This window comes from Acinonyx jubatus, chromosome E3 (assembly GCF_027475565.1).
Source record: "Acinonyx jubatus isolate Ajub_Pintada_27869175 chromosome E3, VMU_Ajub_asm_v1.0, whole genome shotgun sequence".
Classification (NCBI taxonomy): Eukaryota; Metazoa; Chordata; class Mammalia; order Carnivora; family Felidae; genus Acinonyx; species Acinonyx jubatus.
The window spans coordinates 30,537,357-30,551,465 of record NC_069398.1 but is presented as its reverse complement, the minus strand read 5'-3'; the positions used below and the strand labels follow the sequence as shown (position 1 = coordinate 30,551,465).

The 14,109-nt window shown below is 55.2% G+C and overlaps 1 protein-coding gene and 1 long non-coding RNA gene across 2 annotated transcripts in view; one reads left to right on the top strand and one right to left on the bottom strand.

Annotated features, from left to right (window-relative positions):
- Nucleotides 1–2,124, bottom strand: part of LOC113594539 (uncharacterized) — a 32,797-nt gene extending 30,673 nt beyond the window's left edge. Inside the window, exon 1 of the long non-coding RNA XR_003414929.2 lies at nucleotides 1,517–2,124. This is a non-coding gene — a long non-coding RNA (uncharacterized LOC113594539). The remainder of the gene's footprint in view (nucleotides 1–1,516) is intronic.
- An 895-nt stretch (nucleotides 2,125–3,019) lies between these two features.
- Nucleotides 3,020–13,842, top strand: NPTX2 (neuronal pentraxin 2). Its single transcript, XM_027042230.2, has 5 exons — nucleotides 3,020–3,621; nucleotides 5,196–5,412; nucleotides 9,365–9,609; nucleotides 11,280–11,459; nucleotides 12,394–13,842. Exons 1-5 carry the CDS (start codon nucleotides 3,196–3,198, stop codon nucleotides 12,619–12,621), a joined length of 1,296 nt encoding a protein of 431 aa, XP_026898031.1. The 5' UTR covers nucleotides 3,020–3,195; the 3' UTR covers nucleotides 12,622–13,842.
- The last annotated feature ends 267 nt before the right edge of the window (nucleotides 13,843–14,109 follow it).

Genomic DNA, 14,109 nt, shown 5'->3' with positions numbered 1-14,109 from the left:
TGGTGGAAATTAGCACATTTCCCAGAAGACCAAGATAAAAATGCATGTGAGAAGAACAAGGGAAGCAAACAGATGGGGCAATAAAATGGAGGCGGAATGAGCTCATCAGGATTTCCAGCACACGGTTTAAGTCCATACTGGGCTCTCAGCTGACCTGGGAGCCAGGAGACATAGTGAATGAGTGGGTGGTTACTATGCTGCAGCATCAGTTACACGAAGAGATTAGGTGGAGCTGATTCACTGCGGCAGGATCGGCACGACTTTTCAAGTGGAGGAAAATCTGTGGGCCCTGGTCTCAGCCACTCGCATAACCATCCTTATGGACAGCATGAGTCACATGTGTGGGATCCTGCAGGTAGACAGTATTGTGCCGTGAGTAAACCAAGGGCAAGCTTTCACATTGCCGAGAGCAGGTCTCAACCACAGCTACGGCACATCTTTGTGTGAAGGTTTATCCGCCGGATACGCAAACACCCCGCCTTCCCATACTCCTCCTAGGCTACAGGTGGTTCGTAACACAAACAGAAAGGACAAGGCTCCGGAACGTTCGTCACACCGAACAGTGATTCTTTTCCAAACTATCAGACCCCAGAAGGGTCTTTGGAAGAGTCTAGTCTAAGCCCCTTACCTGATACACAGCAAACTGAGGTCCAGGGAAGAGGAATGACTTGCCCCAAACCACTCAGCTAGTGACAGAGTGGGCATGAGGACTCAGTTCCCCTGTTCCTAAGCCAGCAGACTCTGCTGCACCAGCAAGCCAAAGTCAAACCCTAAATAGCATATACCCTGTGAACTAAGCCCTCTAATTATACTGCCTCCAAAGGAAATAACATCTTAAATGCCTGGGTCTCTCTCTCCGGGCTTTGGCAATTTCACTGACAATTTCCCGTACTGGAATCTCTTTTGAGAACTTTAAGAGTAATTATTTTCGGATATATGCTTTGTTATTTTTATGACTTCTTACACACTGCTTTCTTTGTTCATGAGAAAATTAGGATTCTGGAAATACACTTGACTTTATTTAATTATTAAAGGAACAGGCATCCATTTCAAGTAGTTGCGAACGTAAATGTCATCGGTGTGCGTCGAGAATGGATGTATGGGAACAATATAGGCTAATTACTCTATTTTGACATCCAATTAAGATCCACTTTGGTCTCAGGAAAAATCATCAAACCTATGGAGTGAAAACTGAAGAGCGAAATCCTTACCTGGATCATTCTGAACATGTCTGGATTTGGTGCCTTTATGGCATCATCTAAAACGTAACATTTTTTAACATGTTTTGCAACTTGACTGCCTTCATTACTGCAGCCTGTGTATATGTGGGCTCGCTGGAACTTTGGGGGTTTTCAAGGAGCTTAAGTAAGGATGTAGAAGGAATGAGCCTGTTCAAGGTCATGCTTACTAGGTGAAGCTGATGCCTCCTGGTGACCCCTACCAGCAGCAGCATAAGCCCATTACCCAGTCTCCCTCCTCCCCACCTCATACCTTTTTTACAAACTTATATTCTTACCTGAGCCATCATCACTTCCATTGTCCTCTGCTTTGGGTGTTGTGGAGAACAGATTTTCTGGCTCTAATGTTTATCCATGAAGAGATTTCCACGAATAGAACTTTCCTCGTAATTTAGTAACATTGTCCTTGAAAACCCCACGACTATTTACATAACAGAAGCTATTGTTTGAAGTGCAAAGCAGGTCAAAATTTGGTTTCTGAAGATTAATCACTGCGGTCTGTTTTATATTATCATAATAATTTCATTTATTTTGATACAATTTGTTTTCAGCATCAACCTCAGCTTCTGTGCACAAGTGACAAATCCATTTGTTTCTGGTATAATGGATAATGTGATTAATGACCTTGCAACAGGATTTCTTAAAAACACGGAGGAAAAAAAAAGTTTCCATTTATAATGTGCAGTAAACCAGCTCAGTCTGTAGCTGTGCCTCAAAAATCCCTCTGAACTTGTTTGCACGCCACAGCCAAGATTTTCAAACAAATTTGCTCCTGCCTTTTGGGGTTTCTGTCCAAAGCTGTTCTCTCCAAGAATGAGCGGACAGCGGCGTCAAATTGGGAAAGTGGATCTACGGGCAGCCGGCTCGCAAGGGTGGGGCCCCGGTATACTACGCGGTGCCATCTCCGTGGCCGCGCTCCGACGAAGCCAAGGAGCCCAGGCCTCGCTGAGTAAGGTCACACCACCTGCTGGGCTGTCGCCAGGCCCGCACGCGACGTCTCTGCGGGCGGCCTCGTGACTCCGGCCCCGCGCCGGGCCCCCCGGTGGGGGCCGCGCGCGCGCGCGAGGGTGTGCGGGCGCCCCCTCCGCGCAGTCGGCATCCGGCGCGCGTTTCCGGTGCCCGCGGACCTGAGAAGTCTTCCGCAGGCGGCGGGTGGGAGTGGGGACCGGGAGGGTGGACGTGCACGGGGGCGACCGTCGTGCGTCTCCTTCCCGCCTTCGGGTGACGCGGGCGCGGCGGCCCGCACCGGGAAGCCCACGAGGCCCGCGGGGGAGGAGGGGTCTCTCGACGGCAGCCTTGGGTTCGAGTTCCTCCTGGGGCTCCTCCTCACTGTCCTCACTTGGGGGGCGGGGGTCCCTCCCCACAGGGGCGGCGGTGGCCGCTGAGCGAGGCCTCGCGCCGCGCCGGAAGCCCAGAAGGCGCCCCGGGGAAGCTCCCGGCTTCTCTTCAGCCCGCGACGCCTGCGTCCTCGGGTGGGTCCTCGGGGCGCCTGGACACGCCGGCCAAGGCTCGCGAAGGCACTCGAGAGTGTTTTTCCCCCCTTTTTCCTCAGTTCTTCCTTGCTGGAGGCCCCGGGACCCCGCGCTCGCGCCCCCGGTTCGGCCCCACAGGCCCGCCCGCCAGCCGCGAGAAGGCGCCCCCGCCCCGCCCCCTCGCTGACGTGCGCCCAGCCGGGCCAATCAGAGCTCGCGGCGCTGCGCCCCACGCGCCGGGGCCTTCTCCCACCCCCTCCCCCCCCCAGCTTAAGAAAGGGCGCGCGGGCCGGGTAAGAGCAGAACGCTGCGCCGGGCGGAGCGAGTGCGGTGTGTTAGGCGGACGGTTCCACCGGCTCCCGCGCTCTAGCTGCCCTCGAGCGGCGTGCCCGGCCGCAGTCCGCCGCGGAGGCGCCTCCGCCGCGCGCCCCGACGGCGCCCTCCCGCTCGCCCGCAGATGCTGGAGTGAGCGTTGTGGCGGCGGGATGCTGGCGCTGCTGGCCGCCGGCGTGGCGCTCGCCGTGGCCGCCGGCGCCCAGGACGGCCCGGCGCCCGGCAGCCGATTCGTGTGCACCGCGCTGCCCCCGGAAGCGGCGCGCGCCGGCTGCCCGCTGCCCGCGATGCCCATGCAGGGCGGCGCGCTGAGCCCCGAGGAGGAGCTGCGGTCCGCGGTGCTGCAGCTGCGCGAGACCGTCGTGCAGCAGAAGGAGACGCTGGGCGCGCAGCGCGAGGCCATCCGCGAGCTCACGGGCAAGCTGGCGCGCTGCGAGGGGCTGGCGGGCGGCAAGGCGCCGGGCCGGGCGGCTGCGGGCAAGGACACCATGGGCGATCTACCGCGGGACCCCGGCCACGTCGTGGAGCAGCTCAGCCGCTCGCTGCAGACCCTGAAGGACCGCCTGGAGAGCCTCGAGGTAGCCGGGTGCGGGGGTTCTGGTGGGGGGAGGATCCGAGGAGAGGGGCAGAGGCGGGGCGCAGGGTCCTGCCTGCCAGCCTGGGCGGGCCCGGACGCAGGGCGAGCTGCGCTTGGGGTCAGGGGAGGGCTTCTCGGTCCTGCTCGCCAACTTACTTGGGTGGCTCGCAGTCCGCCCCCACCCCGCTTCCTGCTGGAAGGAAGGGGTTAACTCCCTCCCCGTGCGCCGGGACTGTCCGCCGTGTGGACAGTCACTTACCGAGGTTCCAGCGAGCGAACCTCTAACCTCTTGTGGATCTCCGAGTCCCCCGGAGCCGGACGCGCTCCCAAAAGCTGTGCCCGGTGACATGAGGCTGCCGCATGAGGTCAGCTGCCCTGGGCGTCCCGTGTTCTCCTTTTATAAATCAGCTCGGGCTGGACCCGAGCGGGCGGAGACCTGAGGGTCTTGCCGGGGGCGATCGCGGGCGGGTCACGGGCCACACCAGTTCGCGCCTTGGAGGAAACCCCGTTAACTTCAAAGACACTGTCCACAAATTGCGACCTTCTGAGGTGCCCTTCCAAAGGAGAAGGAACCTCACTCCGTGCTTTCTTGGAAGGCGTATGCAGTTTGGAACTTTGAAAGAAATTCTCATGTAACTTCATCTTCACTTTCAAATCCTATTTAAGAAGCGTGGATGTTTCTGCTGGAAACGTTTACCAGAATACTTACTAGGGAAACTAGGTTTCAATTACAGGTGGTAATTATTGCAAAATTATTTGAGGATTTCCCGCGGCATGATGGCTAAATACAGTATTTTCAGCATCTGTATATTCCCTGATTCATGATGATTAACAACAGCGAACGTTTCTGGTCACTAAATATGCACCAGTCGTGCTGTCTAATTTTAACCCTTACAACAGTCCTTTGAGGCAGATCCTACTGACTGCATTTTACAATTCGGAATGCTTTAGAGAGAGGGTACATAGCTTGCCAAGGATTCATGGCTAGGCAGTGGCAGTGTGCCTCCAGAGCCAACATGATGGTAGAGGAGTAAAATAAAGAGGAAGTGAGGATTTAGAAACAGCATTAAAAGCAGAGATTCCTGGAATTCAGAAGTGTCATGTTTTAGAGCTCTCGTTTTCCAGTAACATCTCTGGCAAGCATGGTTATTCACCTTTTTGCCACACGGGAATTTGGAAGCTGTTTTCATTTCTAGATGAAGGCTCATCAGCTTTGAGTACCATTTGATAAGCAATTTTTTTTTAGTCGTAGCTCTGTTGCAGTCTTAACCCAAGAATGGTGGATAGTGATTAAAATTTTGACTTTTTAGCAAGAGGAGAAAACCAGCTTTCTGAGAGAGAAAAATGAAATTCCTAAGTTTCAGATATTGCAGCAAGGTAATTCTTGTTTGACTTTGAAATCCTTTCCATACAAAAGAAGAAAAGAAGCATCAGTGAAGTGCGCCCCTTGGCACGGTTTAACACTCCCGTTTGGGAAGCTTCTCCCTGTGTGGTTGGGCTTTTAGAGCTGCGTTTCACAATTTCTGTCTAAATGGCCTTAATACTTCCTCACGCGTCCCTCTCCCCAACTGGAAGCACCAGCTCCGAGTGAACGTGTCCACCGCGGTGCTGCCCGGCGACTTCCGAGAGGTCCTCCAGCGGCGACTGGGGGAGCTGGAGAGTCAGCTGCTGCGCAAGGTGGCCGAGCTGGAGGACGAGAAGTCCCTGCTTCACAATGAGACCTCCGCTCACCGGCAGAAGACTGAGAGTGCGCTGAACGCTCTGCTGCTGAGGGTGACTGAGCTGGAGCGAGGTGAGTTCTTGGCCGGCTCCTCTGTCGCCCTCTGGCTGACGTCCCTCCCAGCCCTCCACCCCACCGCCTTGGTGTTTGGCTGCAGGGTAAGGGCGGCTGGGCTCCAAGCGGGGCAGAGAGGCTGGCCCCGCAGCGGTCTTCCCCATTTACACATCAGGCCACTAGGGCCCTTGAGGGAGTGGTGGCTTCCAGACCCCTCTGCCTGCTGACTCTTTTTGCGCTTGGTTCTGCGGCTGCTCCTCCCACATCGTCCCCGAACCTGCCCGTCCTATGTGCGGAAAACCACGGGATTCTTTACCATTCCAGCAGCCCTCCACTTTGCCTTCTCCGTTTCTCAAATGAAACGGGGTCTCTTTCAACTTGAGGCGTCTCTCCTGGTGCACGGGGGTTTAGGGTTTCTGCCTGAAGGTTGCCCGGCTTCACAGCCTCGTTGACACGTCTTCCGACTTGGTGGGGACTGAAGGTGCCGATGGCTCCTGGGAGCAGCCTGGTTTCCATCCCTTGCAGTTGGACCCGGAGTGTCTGCAGTGATGGGGCACTGCGTGGGGATGGCCTGTGGCTGGCTGAGCAAATAATACGTGTGATTGAGGATGGTCCTGCCAGGAATCAGCCCCAACCCTGGCCCACTGGCGTTGTGCGCGGATATGCTGTGTAGCTTGCCAGGCACGGTGGCCAAGTTGCTACAAGGATGTAGGTCAATAGAAGGCTGCCGAGTTAGTGTGGAGTAGTGCCAGGCAGTGTGCTGCACACGTCACACCGGTGAGACGGGACTTCTCTTACACCCGTGACCCCAGTGAGAAAAATGCTCCAAAGCTTTCAGCCAGAGGTGTGTTGTGGCGGGGAGGGGGTGGGGAGGGGGCCGAGGTGGGGCCTGGGCCTTGGCCACACGGGAGCTGCCGCTTTGTCACCGTCCCTCCCATCCCCAGCCTCGTTCCAGCACCCACACTCTCGGTACGTAAGTTCTGCAGAAGCCCTCGGAGCTCTTCTGGCACAGAAAGGAGGGCCATGTCCTAGCTGGAGCCCAGTTCTGCAGGCCAGGGTCCCTGACTGGCCTTCCTGTAGGGCCCCCAGGACCTAGACTCTAGAATTCTTCTGTGTGCTCCACCCCGTTTGGGGATGAGTCTTTCGAGGAAAGTGGTCATTTGCTGACCAGTTTGTCTCCTGGGTAACTTTGAGTTTGTATCTGTCCTGTTTGTGGTCAGTCTAAAGGGGTAGATAAACTCCCAGTCCCCAGATAGACCGCGAGTGGAAAATATAACATGTTCTTCAGAGCATCCTGCTGAGCCCCGAGGAAATGGACCTCAAGGATGTGCAAAGTAGGGGGCTTAGGGGGTCTCTGGCCCTTGGTCCATCATCTCCTGCCCATTAAGTGCCTGTTCTGGGCCAGACACTAGGCTGTGACTTCCACATTCTGTGACCCTTGCAACAACCCTATGAGGTAGGTATTAGTGATGGATGAGGGACCGAATCAGATGCCTGCATCCACGTGTCCAGCAGATTGCAGAGCTGGGGTTGAACTTGGTGGTGACCCCCGCAGATGAGAGGCTTGGAGGCTGTAGCCTAGAGTAGTGTGTGGGCTCTAGCCCTGTTGAGCAGCAGGCTCCCCAGAGCCCAGTGGTGAGCATCCAACCCTGAGTGCCCCCTGGACCCACGGATGCTCATTTTCTTTGTTGTGGGACCTGCTCGTCTGCAGGGGCCTCCAGAGTGGGGACCAGCCAGCCAGGCACAGCCCGCCTCAGAGTCTGAGTAAACCTTGCCACTGGGAAGAACACTTCTCTCTTTGGCCCCCACTGCCCCCACCCGTTTTCACTTGTCTGCCACCTGCAGCCTCTGATTTATTGGTCAGGCCTTTTAATGCCTTAATTGGTTTTAACTAAGTTTCCTCTGAACCTCCAAGCTGTTTGATATAAATAGAGGGCACCAGCTTTCAGGGTGTGGGCCCCCTCCTCTGCCCCTCGGCTCTCCCAGGTCTAATTAAACCTATCTGTTGTCACCTAGCTAACGATATTACCGACACTGAGCCTTATTAAATCAGCAAGCCTGCCCACCTGCCGGGATAGAAGCTATTTCTCTTTATTAGATAACCATGCCTTCGTGAAGAATACGGCCGTTTGCAGACTAAATACTAGGGGCTGCACGTAGTTGAGGACTGCCACTCCCTGCTCTGTCATTCATTAGCTGTGTGACTGAGGGGTAAGTCACCTCGCTCCTCTGAGCCTCGGTGTCTCGGCTGCACAACCTGCAAAATCAGGAGTTGGGGCTTTGTAGTCTCTTGATTTTGCTTCAGCCTAACACGGGGTGAGCCCCGGCCTATGCCCTGCTGGGGGCCCCCTCGCCTTCCCCAGGTGACCAGGTCTTGCCAGCCCTCACCAGGTGCTTAGCAGCCCCGAGGCCTGGGAGGTCAGGACGGATGAGGCAAGACTACACAATCAGCCGATCCGAGTAAATAGTACCCATGACACCCAGAGTCTAGTGTTTCTCTGCCACCTGTTCCAGAGAGGTTGAAAGGGCGATGCTGAGCCCTGTTGCCTTTCTGTTCAGGTCTTCCTTGGTTCTATGGTTCACACCATGGCAACAAAGAGCTTCTTATGTGTTATATACTATGAACACAAATGAATTGGGGGCATTGTAGTGGAGAAGGGCTCATCCATTCTGGCTTGCGTTCTACAGAAGGGACTGATTCATCCACCAGAGACACAGGCAGTTTGGCTCCGTCGATTTTGGGTCCAGAGAGCCTGGCTGTTTCTCATGGTGACAGAGTCCTTCTGGCCCCTTGCGGATATCTAATGAATACTTGTCAAATGAGTGAAGGGTATTCAGGCTCCTTCCCTGGCAGCATCTAGTGCCCAAATAAGAGGGAAGCTTTTGCCCTGACAACTCACAGGGTTGGGTGGTACCCCACAAACTTCAGAATCTGTGATAACCAGAGACCGGGTCTTGCCTTCCATGTATTTATTTTTGTTGTTAATTTTGAGATTAAATAAAAACTATTGGAAATTACTTAGACCCCGTGAAGAGTACCAGTTGCTTTCAAAGATTTTGGAAACCCCGTTTATGTGGGGACAGTCAGGGGGTCCTCATCAGTCCCAGGTGGGCCCCAAAGTCTCCAGGCTCTGGCGAGGTGTGCCTAACCTCAGCGGGGAGGTAAACCTCCGTATTTCTCTGCCTCCCACTGGTTCCAAACCGCAGGAAATGGTCAACAGATGCAGTATTCTCTTGAGGAAAGGGCAAATCATGAGCAAGGTGGTCCGTGTCAGGGATTTAGTCCAAAAAGCCACTTCTCAATTAAGTTGTAATGTCCAAACATGGCCGTGGACTCCTTTGCCTGGGTGGCAGTGATTCTTTAGGGTAAGAAGTGACAGGGACTTGACAAGTGTCTACTGAGTGCCCAGGTCCCTGTTAAGACTTCCTGCCTCCAAGTCCATCAGGGTTCCAACCCCGCCCTTGCTGAAGGAGCCAGGATTTCAAGAAAATAGCTGAGGTAGGGTTTTCTGGCTTAATTTAACCAGAAAATTATTTTTGTTAAATGTTTGTTTTTTCGAGAGAGACAGATAGAGCATGAGCGGGGGAGGGGCAGAGAGAGTGGGAGACGGAATCTGAAGGAGGCTCCAGGCTCCAAGCTCTCAGCACAGAGCCCGATGTGGGGTTTGAACCCATGAACTGTGAGATCATGACCTGGGCCAAGGTCTGACGCTCAACCAACTGAGCCACCCAGGCGCCTCTAACCAGAAAATTAAATCCAGCTTTCCTCCTTCCTCCAGCTTTTAGGAGCAGGGAGGTTCTTGTTTACTCCTGGGTTGTAGAACTTTGAACAGCGGCTTCCCAGTAGCAGGTGCTCTGGGGCTCAAGGGACCAGTCTGGGGTAAGTGGGGGTCCAGGAGAGCAGTCGCTCTGGGCTGCACCAGCGGGGAGCAGGCTAACGCCCCGCGGCCTCTCTTCTCCACCCCCCTAGGCAACAGTGCGTTCAAGTCTCCTGATGCGTTCAAAGTGTCCCTCCCCCTCCGCACAAACTACCTGTACGGCAAGATCAAGAAGACGCTGCCTGAACTGTATGCCTTCACCATCTGCCTGTGGCTGCGATCTAGCGCCTTGCCGGGCATCGGCACCCCGTTTTCTTACGCGGTGCCTGGGCAGGCCAATGAGATTGTGCTGATCGAGTGGGGTAACAACCCCATTGAGCTGCTCATCAACGACAAGGTGAGGCCTGCTTAGACTGCCACCTTCCCCCATCACGGCAACAGTCAGGGTGCTACAGAGTCTGACAGCCAGCTGCTGTAGGGCTGCCCTCCTTGGAATGGTGACAGACTCAGCCCGGCCTAGGGCAGCAGGGGTGGGCGGCTATGGCTGGTGGAGATCCAAGGTGGGAGTCTGGCCTAGAAGCATCTCAGGGTCCAGGCCAGAGGTCATCGAAGGAACAGAGCTGAGGTCTCTGTGGGCCAGCCTGAATCGTCACTGGCCCTTGGGCCAGTCAGTGAGGGCTGTTCTCCAGGGCCATGCTGATTAGGGGAGGGGGAGTGTGTGTGTGTCTTTCTCTGTGGAGGATACTTCTCAGCATATCTTTTGGGGGTGGTTTATTGAGATATAATTTACATACAGTAAGACCGAGAGTTTTTAGCATGCAGTTCGACCACTTTCGACAAATGCATGCAGTTGTGTGACCACAAGTAAAATATGAAAGCGTTCCATCAGTCCCCCCCTCCACACACAATTTCCTCATTCCCCTGCGTAGTTAGCTTCTGCCTCTACCCCAGCCCATGGCAACCACTGATCTGTTCTCTGCCCCTATAGTATTGCCTTTTGTAGAGTAAATATCCTTTTTTAACAGACGGGCTGGTTTCATCGTTCAAGAGCATGATCTCCTCGAGAACTTGGCTCTGGGCATCTGTGAGACCTCTAGGAGCCCCACTTAAACTTCCATTCTGAAGGCAGACTCGACATAGCCAAAAATGTGTCCTCACATCCTTGCTGGAGCTGAGCACTTGAATGGCCTCTCCGGCTCCCTGCTGCCTCTACCCTGGCCCCTTACCCTGCTTTTATTACTGAACTGCCCTGGGTGGGGTTTGTGTAAGTGGGAAATGGCGTGGAATCTCCCTGCCAGGCTCTGTCTCACGGTGACCATGTTCCTGAGCCAGGGATTAATTGTTCTAAATAACTGTCTTGGACACAGGAGGGCCCAGAACCTTGTTTTCCTTTTGGGTTCGGTGGCATGTAAACAGCCAATTCCCAGGAGGAAGCGCCAGGTTGCTAGGATACCAGCAGTAACAACAGGACAGTTTGTGGTTGGGCTGCTCTGTGGTGCTCACAGGATGCTCGCAGGCGACCACGTGGGTCAGAAATGCCCTTCCCCTGGTTCTGTATGGGGGTCTGAATGTGCAACCTCCCCCCCCCGCCCAGCACACTCTCCCACGTAATTGTAGGCCTTTGGTTTTCTGCACAGGAGGACACACACAGTCCCCAAGTGCCGTGATAGAATTTGAGACCCTGCCTCGAGTGTAGATGTCTAGTCTGATTGTTTTCCAAAGATTCCTTCAGGTTCTTCAGCACGAGGCATTCGGGCCGAGTGTGGCCAGGCGGGGGCTCATTCTTCACATCTGCTTGGTCTGCACAGTGTCCCAGATTCTCAGCCAAGCCACGGACTGAGGGTGTCCAGTTGCAAGCCGAGCCACCGTGGGGTTAGGGGCATGTCGCCAGGCTGTCTCTTTCCTCTTGAGTGTCTGTGTTTTGCGCACACACACAGACCGAGGCCCTGTTTCCCACATAGCAGAGAAGGGGTAACCAGCTGGGAGCAGCACGATCTCTGGTCCCTGTGCGCATCAGACTCCTGGGAGCCCCATGGGGGGCCCTCACCTGCATGTTGCTGCCTACAGGTTGCACAGCTGCCCCTGTTCGTCAGTGACGGCAAGTGGCACCACATCTGTATCACTTGGACAACACGGGATGGCATGTGGGAAGCTTTCCAGGATGGAGAGAAACTCGGCACGGGGGAGAACCTGGCCCCCTGGCACCCTATCAAGCCAGGGGGGGTGCTGATCCTTGGGCAAGAACAGGTAGGTGCAGGGGATGCAGGATGGGGTGTGCTGGCCAGCCACGCGTCACGAGGCCACGCCTGTAGGCTGCCCCCTACCCCTACAGCCCGCCCAGCTGTCAGCCTGCCACACCTGGCCACTGTGGTGTGATGGCCACCTGGGTCCATTCTGTCTTGTGGCCTGAGGGGCCGGGGGCGGGGGGACCTGGTTGTGGTATGATGGGTCCAGATAGATTCCAGAATGGAGTCCACCGTAGGTGGGCAGGAGTGTCCCTGAGCTCATGCTGCCATGGAGTGACCATGGGTTCTCTCTCTAGGCGTTTGACCTCTGCTGGGCACAGCACTGATTCAGGGTGCCCGGGGCTGATATGGCATCTTCCGGGAGCTGCTGGCTCAATGTCGTGGGGCATGCCTGTGTGATGCTCAGCCCCTCGGGGGAGCTAGGGGTGGGAACGTGACCGTAGAGGCTGTCCTCACTCCCTGAGACAGAGGAAATCTAAGTTGCTTGTCTGCTCTTGGGCAGATAAGAGTTGACGTTTGGGTCTGTGTTTGAGGTTTGCTGAAAGCCAGGGAGTAGAGACCAGTTCCTTTGAGAGCTTTGAGTCTGGGCCCATCCTTGGCCCACTCCCTGACTCACTACCCTGTGACTTCCCCGCTGGGAAGGGCTGGGAGTCTGGAGACCCAGGTCTAGTGTTAGCTTTGGGACTTTGGGCCAGTGTCTTTCCACTGTAGCCTTGGGGTAGTTTGGCATGTCCTAGAGGTCTGGAACGTGCAGGAATCGGGTCAGGGAAGGAGTGAGGTCAGAGTTGGGGGAATCAGGAAAATGTTTCAGTCTCCCCCTCTCCCTCCTCACTGTGCACCCCTTCCCAAGGCCATTACATCCCTGGAGATTTAGTGGGCACGTTTGCTTTCTGAACCTGTGCCGATGTGGTTCTGTTCCCCGCCCCCCTTCCCAGGACACTGTTGGGGGCAGGTTCGACGCCACACAGGCATTTGTGGGGGAGCTCAGCCAGTTCAACATATGGGACCGCGTCCTTCGTGCACAAGAAATTGTCAACATCGCCAACTGCTCCACAAACATGCCAGGCAACATCATACCCTGGGTGGACAACAACGTTGATGTGTTTGGAGGGGCTTCAAAGTGGCCCGTGGAGACCTGTGAGGAGCGTCTCCTTGACTTGTAGCTACCTTCTCCTCTGTCTAGGGGCCTGGGGCTGGTGTCTCCTGTCGGAAGTGCAAGGCCACCTCCTCCCCCAGTTAAACTGTGTATAGAGCCCCTGCCACAGTGGCCTGGGGCCCCCAAAGCTTGTTCCCAGGGAATCTCTAAGACTGAGGCTCTGTGGCAGCACCTGTCACTGGATTCTTTGTTCCTTCCCAAGATTTTGTTGTGTCGAGTAGGGAAGAGGCCCCGAGTTGCAGGTGGGAAGATACCTGACTTCCTGCTGGGGGTGGGGGGATCAAGGTCTTCGGGGCCCTGTTCAGAGCCCCTACAGTTGCTAGTGAATCACAGCCTTGCCCACCCTCCCGGATCCTTGGTGTCTCACGTGCGCCTCTTGTCTGTCCCCTTTCGAGGCCGTGTGGCCATCCCACCCGAGTATCTGTGTCCCTTATGTATCGAGTGTATCCTGCTGTCCGCTGAGCACGCAGCAAAGCAGCCCCCACCACCCGCGGAAGGGCTTTCTCTTGGTGTTCTTTCCGCTGTAAGGAACCCTTGAGCTTGAGGAAGGCAGGCTGCGCAGACAATGCCCTGCCTTCTCCAAGGTGGAGGGGGTGTCACTGCCTCTAGAGGGGGCTGGGAGCTGGAACTCAGAAGGGCGTTCTAGAGAAGGGCCGCGGCAGCCTTCCATCCCCCTCTGTCACCTCTCCCTCCGACGATGCTTTGATGAGATCATCGCTGGGAATGGCTTCTCTGAAAAGCCTCTTCACTCCTCTGGTGCCAAACGTTCAGTTGCAGCTTCTACAACCATCGGTGTGGTCAGGGGGATTTCATTTTTTTTCCTAACAGAAAAGAACAGCCATTATTAGCAGGCTCCCATTTTTGATGTTTCGCCCCACTGTGAGGAATGTGCTAGTTTTCATTCACGTTGATTGCTATAAGCTGTGGACTGTCTCAAGGATTTCCCCCAGAACTTCTTCAGGAAAAGGAAGTCATTCGGCCGATAGTTGCTTAGTGACTCCAGGCTGCTTAATTTATTGGACAGAGGATAGTAATTTATTTTAAGGACAAAGTGGTAAAGTGGGGGAAATTTATAAAGTTAAATATTATATATTTTATTTTTCATACATGTTTCAAGTGCGAATTGTGGAAATTCCATTTGTAGGACCAAGCTGACATGCCCATCCCAACATTGTATGCTATGAGAACTCTTCGGATGATGGAATTCTGATTAAAGTGCACTGGAAGAGATGCCTCTGTGTCTGTTTGCTCCAGGTCTGGGGCTGAGGGTGGGGGTGGGGCTTTGCCACAGTCGGCACGTCCGGGGCCTGTGTGTCTGTCGGACCTGGGGGCGCCGAGGTGCAGCACTGACCCCTTCCCTCCTCGGTGCCAGGCGCGGACTGCAGACACCCCACGGGCTCTGCCCTGCCTCCCCGCCTCCAGCCAGCCCCCGTTCTCTCAACCAGGAATCGAGCTTACCTAGAGGTCACTGAGCAGCCCGTCCCAGGCATGACCC